The sequence below is a fragment of the Thalassophryne amazonica genome, chromosome 8 (assembly GCF_902500255.1).
Source record: "Thalassophryne amazonica chromosome 8, fThaAma1.1, whole genome shotgun sequence".
NCBI lineage: Eukaryota > Metazoa > Chordata > Actinopteri > Batrachoidiformes > Batrachoididae > Thalassophryne > Thalassophryne amazonica.
This window is the reverse complement of record NC_047110.1, coordinates 58,087,831-58,112,503: the sequence shown is the minus strand read 5'-3', so window position 1 is coordinate 58,112,503 and position 24,673 is coordinate 58,087,831. Positions and strand designations below refer to the sequence as shown.

Sequence of the window (24,673 nt, the reverse complement as noted above, 5' to 3'; positions counted from 1 at the left end):
CACAAGTGCGCAACATTGATACATGAGGCCCATTGTGTTGTGTGTTAACAATCTGGATTGGCTGTTTTGAACAAGAACTTGATTGGACACATATCAAGGCAGAGGACTGGTTAACTTCCACCATTATACTGGCTGATTTGACCAATTCATTTTCAGAGTGTAATCCGACGTCAAAATTCCTTCCTTAAATCTACCTCTTAGTAGAAAAACCCCATTTGGAATGTATTGGACAAAATGAGGAGGAACTAAAACGTCCTCAGTTTGAAGGTTAAAAACTCAAACTGTTGCTCACAAAGATAGATGCACAGGAAACCCACACCACATTATCAAAACGGGTGAAGGTGCCAAATGAGTTGACCTCCATCAGCACAACAAAAACAAGAGCACAGGGGAGCACAAGAAATTATAGCATCAATAAAGACACAAGAGTGCATACGCACAACCAAATGCATGTGTACAACTACACATGCTTCTGTTTTCTTCTTAACTTTGGAAGATTTGTAAAATTGTGCACCTCAGTTGGTGATGCTGTGAAAAATGACATCATTGCATCGTGACAGATTTTTGTTTTCATCTTCTTTTTTCTCTCTCCGTGTATCAAGGCTTTCTTGTCTGGGAATATCAGGAGCGATCCATGTCGCAAGTTCATGTGAGTCCTGCTTTCCAGGCTGGAAAAGTTCAGTTTTTTTTTAAATCTCTATGATTGTTGGAACTACAGCACGGCACCCACAGCACACAGACGACAACAGGTCAGGTCCAGAAAGGAGAATCCACTAATATTGTGCCAGAGGAAGATGGGACAACAAGGAAAGAGTAAGAAAGAAGACTACAGAGAAAAAAGAGAGCAGTAAGAGAGAGAAAGAGAGACAGCAGTATTAACATTTCCACCTTGAGTTCAGCTGGTCTTAGGAATGTTGTCACAAATCGTGTGTTGATTACTTTCAGCATCAGCTGAACATTAGAATAATGTTCGGGACAAAGAGCGGAAGCTGAAACGGGGGACAGGATATAGTACAATCCAGACATGACTGGAACACGCCAACAAATGAGGAGACAGTGTGGATGGACGTCTGAGAAGCAACAACACAAAGGCAATGGATATAATAATAATAATAACAATAATAATAATAATATAATCTATGTGCCTAATATATATATATATATATATATATATATATATATATATATATAGACACAGCAGCACATACTATATAATTGGTCTACTTGGAGTACTCATTGGACTATATGAGATTTAATCATTAAGCCATGTTTAAGACTCTCTGTGATCCCATGGGACTGGCACCTTGTTGTAGGTCAGGAGCTGCAATGCAGTTCCAAGTCAAAGACGCGGGGTTAATAACAAAAGAGAATATCAGACCTCCACAGGCTAAGTGCATAAGGACAGACATACAAACAGACAGTCAGAAACAAGGGGATGATTGGCAAGGTGGCACAAGTCAAAAATTAAAACACAGCTGTATGAGGAGGAGCAGAACAAGAGAGAAGAGTTGGAGAACAGTTAAGAGAGTTTTGAAAGAAGAGAAAAGACTTTAAAGGTTTAAGAGAGCAGATGGCTAATTGTACCCGTGTTTCGCAGCCTGGCAGCAAGTCAGTCTTGTGCATAAGGACAGGATTGGGCAGAGAGGGGAAGAGGAGACTGGAAGGGGTCGAGGAGGAAGGTGGGTGGTGCCATCAGGCTTTGAGAGCGTGCCACTGAGCCACGTTAGTACGCGGCCGAGCGAGCATGTCTTTCCAGTGCTTCACCTCTGCAGGTCCACTCTTCCATGATAGGTAGATCTTTGACAGGAAAGAGATATCAAAGAAAACAAGAAGGCATGACAATGTCTAAAAAAAAACCTACACGGTGAAACCAAGGGCAAATCACTGTCAAGCATTACCTTGCCAATAACGTCATTGCGGCTGAGCCTGTCCTTGTCCATGACAGTGATGATGATGGTGGTCTCCCTCAGCACATGGGCGGGCACGTCAAAGGGGAAGGACTCATTGAAGATGGGGTTCAAACAGCGTTTCATCACTACTGTCTTTTTCTTCTCAACACGCTTGTCCTTGTGCATCAGCCACACCTTCACATAGGGATCTGCAGGACAAGCACAGAGCGAATACAAAGTTGACAAGACAGCTGGGCTGAAGACGCAAATGCAAGATGAGTTTTAAGGTCAGGTTTGCAATTAGCCTCTTAAATGTTAAAAGTCAGAAAAGGCGTCAGGGGAGAAGGCACTGAATTTGAACTCAAGGTCAAACTCTTTCATGGGCTATGAAACATACAAATGAGAAAGCATTTATGGAAATAAGGTTTGGAATTTGTAATGCCAATATTACAGCATTATTATAGTGTCCAGGTAGTACAACCTCAATTCCAATGAAGTTAGGACGTTGTGTGAAATAAACAAAAACAGAATACAATGATTTGCAAATCCTCTTCAACCTATGTTCAATTGAATACACCACAAAGACAAGATATCTAATGTTCAAACTGATAGACTTTTTTGTTTTTGTGCAAATATTTGCTCATTTTGAAATGGATGCCTGCAACATGTTTCAAAAAAGCTGGGACAGGGCCAAGAAAAGACTGGGAAAGTTAAGGAATGCTCAAAGAACACCTGTTTGGAACATTCCACACATGAACAGGTTAATTGGAAACAGGTGAGTGTCATGATTGGGTATAAAAGGAGCATCCCCAAAAGGCTCAGCCTTTCACAAGCAAAGATGGGGTGAGGATCACCACTTTGTGAACAACTGTGTGAAAAAAATAGTCCAACAGTTTAAGAACAATGTTTCTCAATGTTCAATTGCAAGGAACATCTACAGTCCATAATATAATCAGAGAATGTGGAAAACTTTCTACACATAAGCGGCAAGGCCAAAAACCAACACTGAATGCCCGTGACCTTCGATCCCTCAGGCGGAACTGCATTAAAAACCGATATCACTGTGTAAAGAATCTTACCGCGTGGGCTCAGGAACACTTCAGAAAACCATTGTCAGTTAACACAGTTCGTCGCTACATCTACAAGTGCAAGTTAAAACTCTACCATGCAAAGTGAAAACCATACATTAACAACATCCAGAAATGCCGCCGCCTTCTCTGGGCCTGAGCTCATTTGAAATGGACAGACGCAAAGTGGAAAAGTGTGCTGTGGTCTGATGAGTCCACATTTCAAATTGTTTCTGGAAATCATGGACGTCGTGTCCTCTGGACAAAAGAGGAAAAAGACCATCCAGATTGTTACCAGCACAAAGTTCAAAAGCCAGCATCTGTGATGGTATGGGGGTGCGTCAGTGCCCATGGCATGGGCAACTCACAAATCTGTGATGGCACCATCAATGCTGAAAGGTACATCCAGGTTTTGGAGCAACACATGCTGCCATCCAAGCAACGTCTTTTTCAGGGACGTCTCTTCTTATTTCAGCAAGACAATGCCAAGCCACATTTTGCACGTGTTACAACAGCGTGGCTTCGTAGTAAAAGGTACTTGACTGACCTGCCTGCAGTCCAGACCTGTCACCCATCGAAAATGTGTGACACATTATGAAGCACAAAATACAACAACGGAGACCCCGGACTGTTGAACAACTAAAGTCGTACATCAAGCAAGAATGGGAAAGAATTTCACCTACAAAGCTTATACAATTAGTATTCTCAGTTCCCAAACACTTACTGAGTGTTGTTAGAAGGAAAGGTGATGTAACACAGTGGTAAACATACCACTGTCCCAGCCTTTTTGAAATGTGTTGCTGCTGGAGCCTATCCCAGCAGTCACAGGGCGTGAGACGGGGTACACCCTGGACAGGATGGCAGTCTATCACAGGGCCACATACAGACAAACACCTTCACACCCACACACATGCCTACAGACAATTTAAAGTTTCCATTTCCCCTAACCTACATGTTCTTGGATGTGGGAGGAAGCCGGAGCATAGCGAGGCAACCCACACAAACACAGGGAGAACATGCAAACTCCACACAGGTGGGAAGCAAAGCTATGACCTTCTTGCTGTGAGGTAACAGTGCTAACCACTAAGTTGCCGTGCTGCATCGATACAATGAAATTAATACAATTCTTTGTTTAATGTAAGCATTCATTTTCCATAATAAATTAAAATAAGCCAAAAGTAGCATTACTTTGAAATATATATTTCATGAAAAAACAAGGACCTTCTCCAGGTTTTTACTACAGTGCTGCAGCATACTGGCACACATACCGAAGCCCAGAAGAAGCAGCTAGCTGTTATTCATTTATTTTCTATACCTGCTTATGCCAGTTAACGGTCGTGGGGGAGCTGGAGTTTATTCCAGCAGTCATAGACCCTGGACAGGATGGCAGCCTATCGCAGGGCCACATACAGACAGACAAACTCATTCATATAACCACAGTTGGTTTAAAGTTTCCAATTCACCTAAGTTGCATGTCTTTGGAAATGGGAGGAAGCCATAGCACCTGGAGGGAACCCACGCAAACTCCCCATGGAAAGAACCAGGTGGGAAGCGATCCCAGGACTTTCTTGCTGCTAGGCAACAGTGCTAACCACTAATCCACCTTGCCACCCTCAGGTGTTGTTAGCATAGCATAACTTTCCCCTTGTGAACCGGTATGACCATATTAACAAGCTGTGAACTGAATGTAAAGTTCATATGGGGATAATTTTGTATGTTATACCGCCTACCAGTATTGAACGTGATGATTATGTTATTAGCTCTCAGGTAACGTTAACATTTCTATGACTAGTCTCACAAGAGCCTCATGCTGACTTTTACACTTTTACGAGAATTTGAAGATGCAGAAGTAGCAGCGAAACAACCTTCACTCAAGTGATTCATTACATTAAATTCAAGCCACTGACTGGTTCATAGTACATTTAGAAAGATTCAGGGGTCCCTGTATCAGTGTAGTCATATTTATTGTTTTAAAATCAATGTTTTATTAATTTTGGTTAATTGATCCACCCTTACCATGAAGCAATAATTAAAAAAAGACAACAGACTTGGCTGCAACCAAACAGTGAGCGAGCTGGCACACATTTAGCTGGAAAGCTGGAGATCCTATTACTGTAGATATACGGAGAGAAGGAATGAAGGTTTTGCTGATGTAATGTCACCTTTCTCCTGTGGCATTCTGCAGTTTGACCCACCCTGTGAACAAGACAGCAACCTTCCACACCACAGACAGGTCAGTAAACATTTAGTGCAGCGGATAAGTGAAACAATCATACAAATGGTGATAAAAGCATCAAATTCGGCAGAAATAATCCTTAGACAATCCTCTTTTGAAAATCCGATTGGCCACTTGACTTTTCACTCGGCGGTCAGGTAGGGGTCAATTGAAGAATTACACAGTGGTCAAAATTAAAAGATGCTCCAATCATATTGAAAAATATTCCACATTATTTGCCTGATCATAAAGATTCTAAAAAAGGTATAGTTTGGACTATCTGTGACTGAATTCTATGGAGTTACGGGATAAAAACAGCAAGAATGGTGACAAATGTCAGTGTCATTTTGTACAGGGGTCAAAAGTTGCTCCAATATTGGTAAAAAGTGATGCAAATTATTGGTTGAGCTAATAGGATTAATACATGGAATAGTGTTGACAGTGTTGAATGCTTGGTCTCCAAAGTAAAGGTCAAACAAGGTCTACGTCTATTGATTCTACTACATGTGACATATGTTACCCCGTAATGTGATAAGGAAGGATGATACATGGTCCAAACTATTCCTTTTTAAAACTGTGTTAACTCAACTAGTAATTTGCATCACTTTTTACCAATATTGGAGCAACTTTAACTTTTGACCCCTGTACAAAATGACACTGACCTTTGTCACCATTCTTGCTGTTTTTATCCCATAATTCCATAGAATTCAGTCACAAATAGTCCAAACTATACCTTTTTGGAATCTTTATGATCAGGCAAATAATGTGGAATATTTTTCAAAATGATTGGAGCATCTTTTAATTGTGACCTCTGTGTAATTCTTCAATTGACCCCTACCTGAACACCGATTGAAAATTCAAGTGGCCAATCGGTTTTTTCAAAAGAGGATTGCCTGAGGAGTATTTCTGCTGAATTTGATGCTTTTATCACCATTTGCAGGATTCCCCTCTAAACATTCTCTTATCCGCTGCACTAATTTTAACACTATATGTGAAGCCATCGTGCCATCAGTGTCACAGCATGATGATCAATGGTTAAAATACTAAACAAATAGAGCAGAATCTCTACCTGAGGTGCCCCCAATATCCATGGCTTTGAGATTGCGCGCCTTGATGATGTTCACAGTGATGGTGTTAGCAGTAGGATTATAGCAGAGAGACACCAGCAGGTCTCCTCGTCTCCCCTGCAGAATTTGCACGCACACACACACACACACACACACACACACACACACACACACACACACACACACACACACACACACACACACACACACACACACACACACACACACACACACACACACACACACACACACAAAAGAAACTATGACTCTTATACACTCATATCACATTTCATGAGAAAATATCAACCTCCAGATGACTCATTAGTTTTGCTGCAAAACCTTACATCACATAACTCTTTACACAGATGGTCGAGAGACCAGGCTGTCTAATCTGGCCTTGCTGCTCACATGCGTGTTGCATCCACATTCCATTGCTGTTGCTTTGTTAAGAATATAATTAGAGTGAAAATACTGAATTCCATTTTGTCATTTGGACTTTCTGCCTGAAGGAACTGGCTTCTGCTGTCTTACACTGCCATCACTGCAGGGCTTGAGCTCCTTCCAGAAGGTCTTTATCTGGCCCAGCTCCACCTTGTTAAGAGGGATTGACACCTCTCCAATGGGGTCGTTCCTGCTGAATCGGTCATAGTCCAACACCTGAAGGTAAAGGGTGCGCTCCCTCACCTTCTCATAAGGGAAGCCTGCACCAGAAACAGAGTTTTGACTATAAGAATTAGGGAGGCAATTCAAGAAAAATCTGGGAGCATGCACATCCACTACACCATGGAACCATCCACACACATCCAAACATAGAACCCGATGTAAGTTGGGTTCCTTAAGGATAAGTTTAATCACTGGAGATTTAATGCATGCAGGAACAGAACTGGCTAATGGTGGATCCAAGTGAAGATCATAGGTGCTTTAAACAATGTTGCTGATAACAAAGAGACAAGTAATATTTGTATCATTATCCGCAATTTTCAATCCAGTCACTCACATTGACTAAACTTTGCTGGGATATTTTTTACCTAATGGCTATGGCTATATACTATTTTCTTTTCAGACTAGTCCAAGAAATTTTGGGCTGTAAATAGTGAACAGCTTGTGAACGGTTGCACATGAATAAGTTTGGCCACAGTGTCAAACAGGAATTTTGGATTATGGTTATTTTTGCTAATTACATCAGAATAACAAGCCCTCTTTACAGCTGAAGATGCATGATTGTACTCCAACATGCCATCATGCCAGGCCAGGTGAAAAACGTCTTATTTAGAGCTACGCCGTCTGTGATCCAGACTCCTGCACTTACAGTAGTGTTCAGAATAATAGCAGTGCTATGTGACTAAAAAGATTAATCCAGGTTTTGAGTATATTTTTTATTGTTACATGGGAAACAAGGTACCAGTAGATTCAGTAGATTCTCACAAATCCAACAAGACCAAGCATTCATGATATGCACACTCTTAAGGCTATGAAATTGGGCTATTAGTAAAAAAAAAAAAAGTAGAAAAGGGGGTGTTCACAATAATAGTAGCGTGGCATTCAGTCAGTGAGTTCGTCAATTTTGTGGAACAAACAGGTGTGAATCAGGTGTCCCCTATTTAAGGATGAAGCCAGCACCTGTTGAACATGCTTTTCTCTTTGAAAGCCTGAGAAAAATGGGATGTTCAAGACATTGTTCAGAAGAACAGCGTAGTTTGATTAAAAAGTTGATTGGAGAGGGGAAAACCTATATGCAGGTGCAAAAAATTATAGGCTGTTCATCTACAATGATCTCCAATGCTTTAAAATGGACCAAAAGAAAAAAAAAGAGACGCGTGAAAGAAAATGGAAAACAACCATCAAAATGGATAGAAGAATAACCAGAATGGCAAAGGCTCACCCACTGATCAGCTCCAGGATGATCAAAGACAGTCTGGAGTTACCTGTAAGTGCTGTGACAGTTAGAAGACGCCTGTGTGAAGCTAATTTATTTGCAAGAATCCCCTGCAAAGTCCCTCTGTTAAATAAAAGACATGTGCAGAAGAGGTTACAATTTGCCAAAGAACACATCAACTGGCCTAAAGAGAAATGGAGGAATATTTTGTGGACTGATGAGAGTAAAATTGTTTTTTTTGGGGGGGGGTCCAAGGGCTGCAGACAGTTTGTGAGATGACCCCCAAACTCTGAATTCAAGCCACAGTTCACAGTGAAGACAGTGAAGCATGGTGGTGCAAGCATCATGATATGGGCATGTTTCTCCTACTATGGTGTTGGGCCTATATATCACATACCAGGTATCATGGATCAGTTTGGATATGTCAAAATACTTTAAGAGGTCATGTTGCCTTATTCTGAAGAGGACATGCCCTTGAAATGGGTGTTTCAACAAGACAATGACCCCAAGCAGACTAGTAAACATGCAAATCTTGGTTCCAAAGCAACTAAATTAATGCCTCGCAGATGTGGAGAAATCATGAAAAACTGTGGTTATACAACTAAATACTAGTTTAGTGATTCACAGGATTGCTAAAAAGCAGTTTGAACATAATAGTTTTGAGTTTGTAGCATCAACAGCAGATACTACTATTATTGTGAACACCCCCTTTTCTACTTTTTCTTTTTACTAATAGCCCAATTTCATAGCCTTAAGAGTGTGCATATCATGAATGCTTGGTCTTGTTGGATTTGTGAGAATCTACTGAATCTATTGGTACCTTGTTTCCCATGTAACAATAAGAAATATACTCAAAACCTGGATTAATCTTTTTAGTCACATTGTTGTATGGCTGGGGGGGCCTGGCTGCCTTTTGTTTCTGTCTTTTGGTTTTCCTTCCAGGTGGCTTGCATTTGGGACTGAGTGGCTGTGTAGCTGAGGTTATCAGGACCTCACCCTGATCACCTGCGGCTCGTCAGGACTCACAGCTGAAGTGCATCTATATGGATTGGAACATGGTGGCATTTAAGACTGGAGTATACAGTGTGTATTTGCCAGAGACTCGACCCTGTGACCAGACGGGTGAGATCGTCGTCTCGAGAGCCATCTCATCATCAGTGGATGCAGAGAACGTCCAGGTTTGATGCATGGTCTGTGAAAGAGGAGGGGGTGAGGTCTCACGCTCGTCAGCACACTTCCTGAGGTACGTTAGATTTTGTGACTAACGTTTATACAGTCAGTAAATGTGGTGTTCCTCACACCTTATTATATTGAGCTGTACGTTAGTCATGTATCGGCTTCCACTGCAGTGGAGTTTTGTGAACTGGATGTTCCATGCCTGCAGGTTGGGAAGCTGATTAGTAATTAAGCCAGGAAGCGTTTGCTGTTTATGTACACCTTTGAGTGGCCTCTCTGTGTGTAGAGTGTGGACTCACATAATGGTTCCTTCTTTCACAGACTCGGTTTGTTGCGGCCACCTGGGGGATGTCGGCGGGGTCCTTGGGTCCGAACGGCTTCTGGCTCCGGACCGTTAGCGCTGCTGGGAGCGCACCGTATCACCACCACGCCAGACCGCATACTCTTTTGTTGTTTTGTATCACATCACTGTTATGTATTAAATTCAGTTAGCCTTTGTACCGTGCTCTGCTTATTTCATACTGGGTCCTTCAAACGCTGGTCGGTTCTCCGAGCTGCGTCCGACACATAACAGTAGTCTCTGGCCAAACATCACGGACCCAGCGGTAGCAGAGACGGTAACGCGCCGGGAAGGCGGCAGCAGGCGTTCAGTAGTTATCCGGATCAGTTGCGGGTGCTCTCTGCCCGGATGGTGCGTGTTTGAGACCCATTGCTGAATGCTGATTTGTGCTCTCTTGCAGCCGTGTTCCTGTGTTTGTGCCTTGTCCGTGGGTCGTGGTGGAGTGTGACTGGCGACGGCTTCGCGTCACGCTCCGACCGGATAAGAGGTTTAAATGGGAGCTGCAAGAGCGTGTCTGTAATGGGTGCACGCGCACGGCGGAGCTCTGTGGCACGGGTCGCTGAGCTTCCTGTGTTACAGTTGTAGCCCCGTTTCCCCAGATAAAGATAACTACTGCGTCTGTTGTATCAGCTCCGGCGTTATTTAGTTGAGCACATTTGGGTTGTGTGTTGCACACAGCTGCGCACGGAGATGCAGCTCGTTTGTTTTTTGTCACCGAAGGGGGTTTTTTCATTGTTAGCACTTTGGCTCCCTCTTTTGGTGACTAGTCACATTACCGTTAAGCTCTTAAGTTAGAACAGGTGTGTTCGACTTGTTTGAGCTTAACGGTATACGTCACTGATTTGTTTTGTGTTAGTTCATTTTGTGTGGGTGTTTTTTGAGTTGGTTTTTGTGTGGGATTTTATTTTTTGTTTTACACTATTTAGTGTCTGGGTCGTGACCCTGCAGTTCTGTCAAAAAAAAAAAAGGGACCCAAGCAACCTTATGTTAGTCTGTTAGTCTTTTTTATTTCTTTCGGTTTCGCCTCCCAGGGTTTGATGGGACGGTCCCCTGGGGGGTCATGGGGGGGTAATTGGGTTGTTTTTTCTTTTTTTTTTGTTTTCTTTTTTGTTATGCCCTCTCTTCTCCTCTGACTCCAGCCGGGTGAGCCGTAGTGTCGGCGTTGCTGGAGTGGTGCAGTTTGGTTATACTGGGCGTTTCCCGGGTAACCTCTGCACCTGGGGGGGGGGGGTTGTTTTTTGATTCCCTGTTCCACCTCCGGCTTCAGCACGCCTTTGGCCGTCTGCCATCGGCGTGGCTGAGGTTTGGGGCAGTGGGATATACCCGCAGCTAGTGGCTGGTGTAGAAGTCGGAGGAGTGGCGCCGGTTTGTGCTGTTTGCCATAACCGCTGTTCCACTCCTTCCGGTTGGCTTCTGGGGTATAGTCACGGTTGGTGACACTGGACGTGCTTCCAGTTTCCACTGCGCCAAGGGGGTGGGGTTGGGGTTGTTTTGTTTGTATGTTTTTTTTTTCCTCTCTTCTTGTTTTTCCCCCCAGTTTCCGCCCTCAGGGTTTGACTGTGGTGTCCTCTGGGGGGGAAAGGGCTGTGGGTCCATCTAGCCATAGACGGCCGGGGCTGGGTCTGTTGGTCATGAGGGGAGGCGTCTCCTGGGGTTGACGAGTGGTCCTCTGGGAGGCGCTGGGAGTCCCCGTGGGTGACGTTGGATCCCAGAGGGACCTCGGCTGTGGTTATTACTCCTGGAGCTGGCGGGAAGTCCTCTGGGGGGTGTTGGTCCCTACATGTCGTTTGGGGGGGGGGGGGGGTGTTTTAGCACTTTTATTTGTAAGCTTAAGTTTGGGGTTTTTCTTTTCTCCTCTTCCCGGGGTTTGATGGGACGGTCCCCTGGGGAGGGGGGGTGTTTTGGTTGTTTGTGTTTGTCTTTTTTGTTTTATGACTAAAGACCGAACATGGTTGGATAAAGGCTGACCGCACAGGTTTAAGAACTCCTGGCCACACCTGTGCTAAGTGACTGACTGAAACAAAGGTAAGGATGCAGCCAGAGGAGAGGACATCAACCATTCTGTTGGAAGACGAATGCAGATGCGGTTTCCAGCCATGGTCCCTGGAGGGGGGTGTTTCTCCTGGGCCAGGTTTGTGTGGTCGCCGGGAGGCTTCCCGTGAGGGTGGGGTACTGTTGTATGGCTGGGGGGGCCTGGCTGCCTTTTTGTTTCTGTCTTTTGGTTTTCCTTCCAGGTGGCTTGCATTTGGGACTGAGTGGCTGTGTAGCTGAGGTTATCAGGACCTCACCCTGATCACCTGTGGCTCGTCAGGACTCACAGCTGTGGTGCATCTATATGGATTGGAACATGGTGGCATTTAAGACTGGAGTATACAGTGTGTATTTGCCAGAGACTCGACCTTGTGACCAGACAGGTGAGATCGTCGTCTCGGGAGCCATCTCATCATCAGTGGATGCAGAGAACGTCCAGGTTTGATGCATGGTCTGTGAAAGAGGAGGGGGTGAGGTCTCACGCTCGTCAGCACACTTCCTGAGGTACGTTAGATTTTGTGACTAACGTTTATACGGTCAGTAAATGTGGTGTCCCTCACACCTTATTATATTGAGCTGTACGTTAGTCATGTATCGGCTTCCACTGCAGTGGAGTTTTGTGAACTGGATGTTCCATGCCTGCAGGTTGGGAAGCTGATTAGTAATTAAGCCAGGAAGTGTTTGCTGTTTATGTACACCTTTGAGTGGTCTCTCTGTGTGTAGAGTGTGGACTCACATAATGGTTCCTTCTTTCACAGACTCGGTTTGTTGCGGCCATCTGGGGGGTGTCGGCGGGGTCCTTGGGTCCGAACGGCTTCTGGCTCCGGACCGTTAGCGCTGCTGGGAGCACACCGTATCACCACCACGCCAGACCGCATACTCTTTTGTTGTTTTGTATCACATCACTGTTATGTATTAAATTCAGTTAGCCTTTGTACCGTGCTCTGCTTATTTCATACTGGGTCCTTCAAACGCTGGTCGGTTCTCCGAGCTGCGTCCGACACATAACACACATAGCACTACTATTATTCTGAACACTACTGTATGCTTGAGAGATCATAGGTGTCTGATAAACCAAGGCCTTTCTCATCTGCGTCTCCCAAAGTAACTGCTCATTTAACACAGTCATTCCAGCAGCACCCAAGGATCCTCTGAAGAGAGCTATAGTTCCAAAGACATCCATTCATTGCCTGAGGTCAATGGTTATTTATGAAGACACATTAGAAAATTGTTGACATCAGACAAGGGCAGGAAAATGTCTCATCGTTAATGTGCAAACAGGGTTTGAATATGCTGAAGGTCAAACTGCATTTCAAAAAGTGTAACAGCAGCCGGTGTTGCAGACCGAACGGTCCCCATAAAAATCGGACCCCCTGATGACGCGGTTCACGGATTAACACCTCGTTTCTGCTTTAAACTGCACTCCAGTCATCATCTATCACAATGACAGATATCTGAAGCTTTTGTACAACAATCATTTCCACATGAATTCAGCATTATTTCATCATAAAAGGCGGCGGAAGCGATCAGAGCGACGGGGCAAAACAAGCTGCTAGCTGATGCGTTCACTGCGCATCGGACATTTCAAAGCATCACGGAATTTCACCTCATTTCTGCTTAAAACAGCCTTTAGAATGATTTAAGAGGTTTTACCTTTATCATCTGATGATTAATAATCTCATTAATCCATTTGATTGCTTTGGGTGAAGAGAGTCCGTCTCAGACGTGCTGCTGTGGTCTGAAATGACGTATGCGCAGATGCAAAAGGCGGACTGATTTTTCGAGGCAGACCGTTCAGTCTGTGACAGCGGCACTGCATGAAACAAGTAAAACCCCTATTCCACAGGGCACTGTTCTAGTACAAACCTCCACAATCCAGGAAAGTGCAAAAACGGGATGAAACGGCTTACTCTAGCATGCCTCCTACCAGGCTGGCTTATAAAGCGTAGACCTGGCAACCCCGATGGAACACAATCAAAAAAGTGTCAAGCTGTACTCACTAGGACTAACCCCTTTTAAGATGTATGAACATGACTGAACCTGTTAAGACTACGACCAACCGGAAGTGACCGCGAATAACAGCGATATGGCGAATCAGGATGAAATTTTTGAACAGCTCCAACAGTTTATTCAATTTTAAATCTGGTGTAATGATGGCATAACTACTGCATATACCAAGTTTGCTCAAGATTGACAAAAAATGGGTCAAGAAGTTACTGTGATGCTTCAAAGCGCACCCTGCTTTGCTATTCAGGATGAAACGGAAGGAACAGCTCTCTGTGGAACAGGGGTATAAGAGTCATCGTTATACTCTGCAAACAAAGAACTATTCCAATCCATTCACTTTTCAAGTGTACAGACAACTGTTCTAATTGAGTATTTCTGCCTTTTGTACACAATTTTGTCATTTTACTACTGTGCTGTCACCCAAAAAAGCACAAAGGTAATTTAATGAAGCAAAATTAGATGAGACAGGGGTTAGACACTTTACTGCTCTTCAACTTGCCACATTTTAAACAATGACGCATTTACAACTCAAGAAAATTAGCAATCTGTACAAAAACTCTTTTATCCTGTGCCAAATCCTGTGGAGGTTGGAGCAGCTCATACAGTAGCTCACAGGGACAGATAGACATTCACGCTCATATTCCCAAAATACAGCTCATTCAGAATCACACAGTAAAGGTGCGTTTACACATAACCAAGACGCGTTACGAATGTCATTTTCTCATTTGTGACACATTCCTGACATTCTTAATGTGACTTAACGCATCTGAATAGGTTTCTTAATAGTGCGTGTTGGTGCATGATATTCTTGATATTAGTGGAGCATGTTTTTGTCTGTCAAAAAATCTTCCACGAATGTCACACACCACCCTCATTTCGTCTCACGTTGTGGAGGTCGCAACTGAGCGTACTGATCCGTCTTGATGACTACTGATCCTTAATAGAACGTGACAACGTTCGTAGTGGTTCCTGTGATGGGTCTTGGAGCCCAAACTGTCACGCGTTATTACGAAGTGGCACGTAAACTGAGTAAAGTTTTGACACGACTTGTAACATGGCGTCACATTTCACTGCTCGCCACGACAAATCAGTTTTCTGTCAGGTGCGCATAATTAAACTCGGCTCCAAATGTCGTTCCACAGTTCCTGCTGAAGCTCCTCAGGATGCTCCTGCAGGTGTTCCACCTGCTGTTGTAACCGATGAGCGGGAGAACGAGTCTGAGCCAGAGGAACCAGAGGAGACTCGCGTGCAGCCAGACATCTCTGCACCTCCTCCAGTCCGGCGGAGGAAGAAGCACAATTAAACCCTGCTGCACCGCATGCAGTTTGATTGCTGACACCAAATCGGCTAAAAGTCTAATTTCAGTGCTCTTCAGCGCGCTCCTGCAGGTGTTCCACCTGCTGCATGTGCCTGATGTTTGGGAAAATGCGCGAGACGACAGCCGCATGAACCCACACATCTGGCTCTGTCCTCCTCTCTGCGCCACTCCATGGCACAGAGCCCAAATATGCATGCAGTCACAAAGTTCTTCTGAAAAACTGGAGCGATCTGAATTCGGTTGGATGAATATGGGTGTGTGTGGAGACAATTCACCTCGTTCACAACTTGACAGAACTTAATGATGCGCTGTTACGCGCAATAGCGCACAATAGCGCGCAATAGCGCGCAACAATGCGGAACACTATTCTTGACCGTGCGTAATGGTTCCTGATAATTCTCCAGCAACACATGCCATTAATCGTAACGCAAATGCCAAAGAATGAGATGGCTTTGTCTGTGTTGATTTCCGAAAACCAAAAATAAATTTAAACTTGGCACCCCATTCTTGCTTCTTTCTATTAAAGATGTGATGTATGATGCACAATCATTCTGCCTCAGAAAAAGACCCCCTCAACACACACACACACACACACACACACACACACACACACACACACACACACACACACACACACACACACACACACACACACACACACACACACACACACACACACAGGGGCGTCGGACTGGGGGGGTAAAGGGTACTATGTACCCAGGGCCCAGAGCATGGGGGGGCCCACAAAAAACTGCCATTAAATACATTTTTGTGTTGCATGTTATTAATGTCCATACAATTCATGTTGTAAAAGAATATAATTAGGATGAATGTATACGAGGGCTGTCAATAAAGTATAGGTCCTTTTATTTTTTTCAAAAACTATATGGATTTCATTCATATGTTTTACGTCAGACATGCTTGAACCCTTGTGCGCATGCGTGAGTTTTTCCACGCCTGTCGGTGACGTCATTCACCTGTGAGCACTCCTTGTGGGAGGAGTCATCCAGCCCCTCGTCGGAATTCCTTTGTCTGAGAAGTTGCTGAGAGACTGGCGCTTTGTTTGATCAAAATTTTTTCTAAACCTGTGGGGCACATCGAAGTGGACACGGTTCGAAAAATTAAGCTGGTTTTCTGTGAAAATTTTAACAGCTGATGAGAGATTTTGAGGTGATACTGTCGCTTTAAGGACTTCCCACGGTGCGAGACGTCGCGCAGCACTCCCAGGCGCCGTCGTCAGCCTGTTTCAAGCTGAAAACCTCCACATTTCAGGCTCTATTGATCCAGGACGTCGTGAGAGAACAGAGAAGTTTCAGAAGAAGTCGGTTTCAGCATTTTATCTGGATATTCCACTGTTAAAGGAGATTTTTTTAATGAAAGACGTGCGGACGGGTCCGCGCGTCGGGACGCAGCCGGCGCGGTGCAGCGGCACAGGAAAAACACCTCCGTGTTGATAACCATTTGTAAAATCCAGGCGGCTTTTGATGGCTTTCAGTGGAGTGAGTATATGAGAAATTGTTTAACAGCTGGACATGTTCCAACTTGTCCTTAAGGCTTCCAACAGAGATGTTTCTCCTGTGGTGGAGCGTCGCAGCAGCTGCGAGCCGACGCTGCAATCCGTCCGCACGTCTTTCATTAAAAAAATCTCCTTTAACAGTGGAATATTCAGATAAAATGCTGAAACTGACTTCTTCTGAAACTTCTCTGTTCTCTCACGACGTCCTGGATCAATAGAGCCTGAAATGTGGAGGTTTTCAGCTTGAAACAGGCTGACGACGGCGCCTGAGAGCGCTGCACGACGTCTCGCACCGTGGGAAGTCCTTAAAGCGACAGTATCACCTCAAAATCTCTCATCAGCTGTTAAAATTTTCACTGAAAACCAGCTTAATTTGTCGAACCGTGTCCACTTCGATGTGCCTCACAGGTTTAGAAAAAATTTTGATCAAACAAAGTGCCAGTCTCTCAGCAACTTCTCAGACAAAGGAATTCCGACGAGGGGCTGGACGACTCCTCCCACAAGGAGTGCTCACAGGCGAATGACGTCACCGACAGGCGTGGAAAAACTCACGCATGCGCACGAGGGTTCAAGCATGTCTGACGTAAAAACATATGAATGAAATCCATATAGTTTTTGAAAAAAATAAAAAGGAACTATACTTTATTGACAGACCTCGTAAATGTTGCAAAACATAATTCTGCTCTAACAATAATATTGAAAGATCTCTGAGGGCCCTTCCACCCCTGCACAGTTGTACAATGGTTTAGTCCAGGCGCACAGGCGACACCCCCCCCACACACACACACATCCCAAACGGGATCTCACCGAAAGAGGAGGTGTTTAGTAGTGCTGAAACAACTAATCGATTTAATTGATTATTAAAATAATTGTCAACTAATTTAGTCATCAATTAGTTGTTAAATAACTGTTTTACCGCAAATGTTTCGTTTCTTCCATATAAATTAACAGTTTCTGCAGCGCGTCTTTGCTTTGAACCTTGAACCAATCGAACCAGTGATTCGGTGGTGCTTTGTTTTATTTCGCTTAATCTTAATTTTTCCCCACTAAAACCACAAAGAGCATATGTGTGTGAGTAACATTTACCTTTTTGTGTTAATCTGACCTGTTATGGTCTTCTGAAACAGTTGATAGATGTATTTTATAACTTAAAACCGGGACCGATGCTAACGCGTTAGCATGTCTATGGCGTTTTCAATGCTGAAGTTAGCATTAAGCTGTTGCAGCTGTCAGCACATTTGTTTTCTGTATAATAATTCATGGCTCAGCGTTTGTTGTCGTAAAAGAGTCAAATGTATTACAAATTATAATATTTTATTAATTTATTTTTATTTATATATCAATAATAATAATAGAAACAACAACAATAATAGTAATAATAACTGATAATGCCACAATAAAGTTTTAGAGAAACGGACAAAAAGAATCTGATAAAACAAAACAGAAAAGATTAAACCAACTAACAATGAACATAATAAATATAGAAATAACTGTTTCCTGTGAACACCTAGTGACTCTTAAACCTCCACTTCATCCCTATTTTATTACATTTAATGACAATTTGTTTCGGTCAAACCACATCTAAGCTGTGTTTTTACACAAGAAAAAAAAATTAAATGCAGTAAACTGCACATTTTTGTCTTTTTTCATGAAAATATCTTATTAAATATAACATATTACACTTTCGTCAGGCCTTTAAAATACTTCCGTGGACTCTTGATGTTGTCAGTGGTTGAGATAGTTGCTGTAGGCATCTAAAAATGCTCATAATCGGGTGAAACCTGATAGAAATCTCTGTGGTGTGTCAGTGGTGTATGTATGTGCAAAATAAAACAAAACACTACTCCAGGTATGTTTTTGACGAGAATATAACATAACTTTGTTACAAGGTCAAGCGTTGATGTTGCGTAATAAAGGCCTTTTAATAATAACTCACTAAAAGAAATAATGGCAAAACTCACATGTAATTAAAAAACAAAACAAAATGATTAATCGAAAAAATAATCGACTGATGAACTGATTAGTAAAATAATCGTTAGTTGTAGCCCTAGTGTTTAGGCTGAAATAAAATATGTATTTCCTAAAAAATCAAAGTCCGGATTTCAAAAAAGAAGAGAAAAAAGGGCAGGGAAAGAAAACTAAATGAGGGAAAGCAGCTGCTAACCAAATTATTTGAAAAGAGAGGTGAGCTTGAAAGCTAGCTATATTGAGTTGGGGGGTCTGGGGGACCAAATTGCACCATTTTAGAAAAATGGTGCAATTTGGTCCCCCAGACCCCCCAACTCAATATTGCTCCCCCAACTTTAAAAAGGGTTCTGACTCCTAGGTGTGATCTAAGATATACATGATTTAGACCTGGTTTGACTACGCATTAGAAATTTGGTGTTTGCGTTAACAAAAAAGAACATAACGGGGGGGGGGGGGGGGTCTTCAATATGGCTAGTACCTAGGGCCCAGAATTTGGTGCTATGCCCCTGCACACACACACACACACACACACACACACACACACACACACACACACACACACACACGATGCTGTCTATATGTTTCACTGCAGCATGAGTCACAACTGACTCATACCATGAAGAATATTTACAATTATAATATCGCAGCAGCATTTTGATGCCCCACCAAAACCACCACCATTTTCCCCACATCAGTTATTAAGGGGGCAACACACAAAGCAACCATTACACAAATAGTGACAATAACAGTGACAGTGATGGCAAAAATGTCTACAAAAACAAAACAACATCAGCTAAGATAGTGAGGAAACTGAGAAAAAGGAAGACAACTCAGTGCAACAGATGATGTCCTCATGATGGTAGCAGCAATCACAAAAATGCAAAGACTTTTACAGGAGTTTCAGGGTTTATTAATTGAACAGAAGTTATATGGATGTACATGTACATGTGTGGGAAAGCTACGTACACAGGATAGTACATGTAATGAGGTGTGTGATATTGTGTCATGAATGATTGTCAAGAGATATATCAGAGCCAAATAGCCCCACAACTATGTAGGGGGGGCCAAAGCCACCACAGAACCACAAAGCATAGAATGACCACATCCCAGTAGTAAGAGACATGCACAAAGATAACATCAATATCCTGTGGTACCAGGAGGAGAGGAGTGACCACAGGGACCACAAAGCAAGTACCCAATGAGAGGATACACCCAACCAGCCCAAGCAGGTGGGAAGCAGCCCCTGAGCATGCGATATAAGATCCAGACTCTCAAACCCAACACCATTCAGAATAAGAACAATTCAAAGAAATCATATCACTGTGACATAATAAGCAATCTTTGATTCACAATTTGCAACATGGGACACCATGAGGTAAAAAAATTGGTGTCCCCTTGTTATTTCATTGAGTCACCGTTAAATCAATGAATTTTAATGTTTAAATGTAATGTGAGGTTGAATATAACCCATTTACCATCCCTGCATGGTATGCACAGTTTATGCACAGTTTATTATTATTATTATTATTATTATTATTATTATTTTCACTTGTAATTTTATAATAAGTTGCTGTAATATCTTGGTATTTTGTGATGTTGTAGCAGTTTTTCTTAAATGTTGCAAAGCAAGTTATGATGGTTTTAGGCAGTATTTGTTTTTTGCAATGAAATTGCAGGATCAAGTGCAAATAGCTAAATATTTGCAATTATTGTTATTTTTACCTCCGCCAAGGAGGTTATGTTTTCGGTAGCGTCTGTTTGTTGGTTGGTTGGTTTGTTAGCAGGATTACTCAAAAAATCCTCAACGGATTTCAATTAAATTTTTACCAGGGGTGTATCTTGGCCTAACTTAGAAGTCATTAAATTTTGGTAATGATCCAGAACACAATCCAGATCCAGTAATTTTTTAAGTGTTCTTTATCATTGCAGGATAGGGCCAATTTCAACATTTTTACATCTAACTTCATGAAGACGGGTCACAAAGGCTGACAACACAACAATAATTTAGCATTTGTTTCTCCTCATTGAATAAACTTGTTATGAGAAAATAAAAAAAACTTGTGTATTTCATGCAGTTTCTCTTTATAAATATTTTTGCTGAAGATCTAAGTGTTTAACCCTCTGGGGCCAACGCCGTCGTATACGATGGCTGAGACCAAGCGTTACTAAATAATAAATAACTTTTTAATGATATGAGATAGAAACATACTTTTTCTTTTGCTGAAAAGTTAATTCCGAGGACTTTCGAGCCACCGTCCACCATCTTTGTACTCCTCATAGAAGCTGTGTGATGACGTGAGAAATGTGAGCGTCCAATCGGAATTGGTTCACCGTCACATGGTTTTCCAAAATCCAATCGTAGGGCAGATTCACCTTATGTGACACACCAAAGATTGTTATTAGGAGTGATGTGTTATTAGTTGGCCCGTTTGCATAGCCCTCTGGCTGCTCCAATGCGCTCTGCGCCATTACGCACAGCGAAAGTGAAAGTGAGCAGACGGAGAGCCTCTCATACAATTTCACATGCTCAAACAGTGTGTGAGTAACTGAAAGAGCCTCGAAGTGTGAATGTTGCTTTCAGTGCAGGAGAGAACAAACACACAGTCAACTTCATAGAAGAAGTTTGTGATGTGACCTTTGTGTAACAGCAAACAGAAATTGTTTTGAGATGAAGACAAAGCGTACAGACCATTTTGTATATATTGTTCAAAATGTGCATTTCTGTTTATTGTTTGAACCTTTTTGTTGTACAGTCTTTCACAGAAGAGCCCAAATTACCTTTATAAAGTGTCAAAACAGTTTATTATAGTTTGCTGTGTGTTTTTAATAAATGTGTGTGGAAAATTATTTTCCGCTTTACTTATTCCTTACTTACTTCTGATTGTAAACCTTTATTACACTTATAAAATACAACTATAGCATATATATTTTGAAAGTACAGGTTGTCCTGAAAAAAAAGAGACATAAAACTTGATTGTGGGATGCAGGGAGAGCTGTTAACAGCAATAATAAAACATTTATGCCAGGCGAGTGAACTGTCAAAAAAATGCCCTCGGACCCCAGAGGGTTAACCACTGAATCTGAAACATGACGGTAGACGCATGAAACGACGTGGAGTAAGTCTCTTTGCCAAAGGGTATTCCATGTGATGTCAGTGACCCTATGGCCTTGGCAGAGGTTTGCGCTCTCCGAGTGCTTCAAGTTTAAAAATTAGACATTGTGAGACATTTTATTGAAAACCTCTTTTACTTACAGTTCATCACACAGACAGCCTCTATCAGTATGTGACACACTGTTATCACAAATCATGCATATTTACATTTTACATATTTACATGCTCCCCCTCGAACTGCCACCTTATCGTGGTGGGGGAGTTTGCATACCCGGATCCTAGGAGCTATGTTGTTGGGGGCTTTGTGCCCCTGGTAGGGACTCCCATGGCAAATCCTAGGGGATGGGTCAGACTAAGGGCAGTTCAGAGGCTCCCATAACCAGTATAATATCAAGGACCAAGCCGGGGCCCCACCCTGGAGCCGGACCTGGGGTTGGGGCTCATGCGCGAGCGCCTGGTGGTCAGGCCTTAGCCCACGGGGCCCGGCCATGCCCAGCCCGAAAGAGCGATGTGGGCCTGCCCTCCTGTAGGTTCACCACCTGCAGAGGGGGCCATGGTGTCGGGTGCAGAGAGGACTGGGCGGCGGTCGAGGGCGGGTGGCCCGGCGGCCCGGTCCGTGCTCACAGCCTCTGGCTGTCGGGACGTGGAATGTCACCTCGCTGGTGAGGAAGGAGCCTGAGCTTGTGAGGGAGGTTCAGAGGTGCCGACTAGAGATAATCGGGCTCACCATCGCTCAGCTTGGGGTCTGGTACCCAACTCCTGGAGAGGGGCTGGGCGCTCCACTTTTCTGGCATTGCCCATGGGGAGAGGTGGCAGGCGGGGGTAGCATTGCTCATTGCTCCCCAGCTCAGTCGCCATGTGTTGGAGTTCAACCTGGTGAACAAGAGGGTTGCGTCCCTACACCTTCGGGTTGGGGACAGGTCTCTCACTGTTGTCTCGGCCTACAGGCCGAGCGGCAGTGCAGAGTACCCAACCTTCTTGGAGTCCCTGGGAGGGGTACTAGATAGTGCTCCGACTGGGGACTCCATTGTTCTCCTGGGGGACTTCCAAGCCCACGTGGGCAGTGACAGTGAGACCTGGATGGGGGTGATTGGGAAGCACGGCCTCCCTGATCTGAACCCAAGTGGTGTTCAGTTGTTGGACTTCTGTGTTAACCACAGTTTGTCCATCACAAACACCATGTTCGAGCACAAGGGTGTCCATGAGTGCATGTGGCACCAGGACACCCTGATCCAGAGGTCGATGATTGACTTTGTAATCATATCATCTGACCTTCGGCCACGTGTTTCGGACACTCGGGTGAAGAGAGGGGCTGAGCTGTCGACCGATCACCACCTGGTGGTGAGTTGGATCCGCTGAGAGGGGAGAAAGCCGGTCAGACCTGGCAGGCCCAAACGTATCATGAGGGTCTGCTGGGAATGACTGGCGGAACCCTCTGTCAGCAAGGTCTTCAACTCCCACCTCCGGGAGAGCTTCTGCCAGATCCTGGGGGGAGGTTGGAGACATGGAGTCCGAGAGGACCATGTTCTCCACCTCCACTGTTGATGCGGCCACTCGCAGCTGTGGTCGCAGGGTCTCTGGTGCGGCAATCCCCAAACCCAGTGGTGGCCGGCAGAAGTAAAGGATGCCGTCAAGCTGAAGAAGGAGTCCTACTTGTCTTTGTTGGCAGGAGGGACTCCGGAGGCAGCTGAGAGGTACCAGTACCAGCAAGCCAAGCGTGAGGCAGCCTGTGTGGTCGCAGAGGCAAAAACTCAGGTCTGGGAGGAGTTCTGGGAGGCCATGGAGGAGGACTATCGGTTGGCCTCGAAGAAATTCTGGCAAACTGTCCGACGCCTCCAGAGGCAGAAGCAGCTCTCCACCAACACTGTCTACAGTGCAGGTGGGGAGCTGTTGACCCTGACTGGGGATGTTGTCGGGTGGTGGAAGGAATACTTCGAGGAAATCCTCAATCCCATCATCATGTCTTCCAAAGAGGTAGCAGAGACTGGGGACTCAGAGGCAGACTCATCCATTACCCAGGCCAAAGTCACCTAGGTGGTCAGAAAGGTCCTCAGTGGCAAGGCTCCTGGGGTGGATGAAATCCGTCCAGAGTACCTTAAGTCACTGGATGTTGTGGGACTGTCTTGGTTGACACATCTCTGCAACATCGCGTGGCGGTTGGGGACAGTGGCTCTGGATTGGCAGACTGCGGTGGTGGTCCCTGTGTTTAAGAAGGGGGACCAGAGGGTGTGTTCCAACTTCAGGGGGATCACACTCCTCAGCCTCCCCGATAAGGTCTATTCCAGAGTACTGGAGAGGAGAATTCAACCAATAGTCGAACCTGCGATTCAGGAGGAACAGTGTGGTTTTCGTCCTGGTCATGGCACACTGGACCAGCTCTACACCCTCCATCGGGTGCTCAAGGGTTCATGGGAGTTCGCCCAACCAGTCCACATGTGTTTTGTGGATCTGGAGAAGGCGTTGGACCGTGTCCCTCGAGGCGCCCTGTGGGGGGTGCTCCAGGAGTATGGGGTCCGGGGTCCTTTGATAAGGGCTATCCGGTCCCTGTATGACCACAGCAGGAGCTTGGTTCGCATCGGTGCAGCATGTGCAGTGATGCGGTTGCTGTATCGGACTGTCGTGGTGAAGAGAGAACTGAGCAGGGGGGCAAACCTTTCGATTTACCGATCGATCTACGTTCCGATCCTTACCTAAGGTATTTATATATTTAGATATTTAGATATTTATATGCGTACATATTTACATACTTACATTCATTTTTGTAGTACTTGTAATAGATCTGGATGCAACAGCTTTTGTTAAAAGGAATTTTATTGATTTTTTTTCCTTTTTATTTATTTATTTACTTCCCTTTGTTATAAATTAATCTGAGTGGCGACACTCAGGTCAAAAATATTTATCCTGTCATGCTGGTAATACAGTCACAAATAGAGCTTTACTGGCAACGCGTTAGCGGAGCCAGTAAAAAGGAGTTTTACGGCGATGCATTAGCGGAGCCATAAAACGCCTATTTGCGACCGTATAACAGCATGAACGCAAATCATCAGACACGAGGGGGTTCTTCCCATTCTAATTCAATTCCATCGTTTGC

At 44.1% G+C, this 24,673-nt stretch overlaps 1 protein-coding gene across 5 annotated transcripts in view; it reads right to left on the bottom strand.

Annotated features, from left to right (window-relative positions):
• Nucleotides 1–1,372: 1,372 nt before the first annotated feature.
• Nucleotides 1,373–24,673, bottom strand: part of syt7a (synaptotagmin VIIa) — a 325,957-nt gene continuing 302,656 nt past the window's right edge. For all 5 annotated transcript variants that reach the window (XM_034176363.1, XM_034176362.1, XM_034176361.1 and 2 more), the window contains 4 exons: nt 6,770–6,939; nt 6,241–6,355; nt 1,899–2,098; nt 1,373–1,797 (listed from right to left, as the gene is read on the bottom strand). In XM_034176363.1, coding sequence (XP_034032254.1) covers nt 1,693–1,797; nt 1,899–2,098; nt 6,241–6,355; nt 6,770–6,939 — 590 coding nt within the window. In that variant the 3' untranslated portion in view covers nt 1,373–1,692. The remainder of the gene's footprint in view (nt 1,798–1,898; nt 2,099–6,240; nt 6,356–6,769; nt 6,940–24,673) is intronic.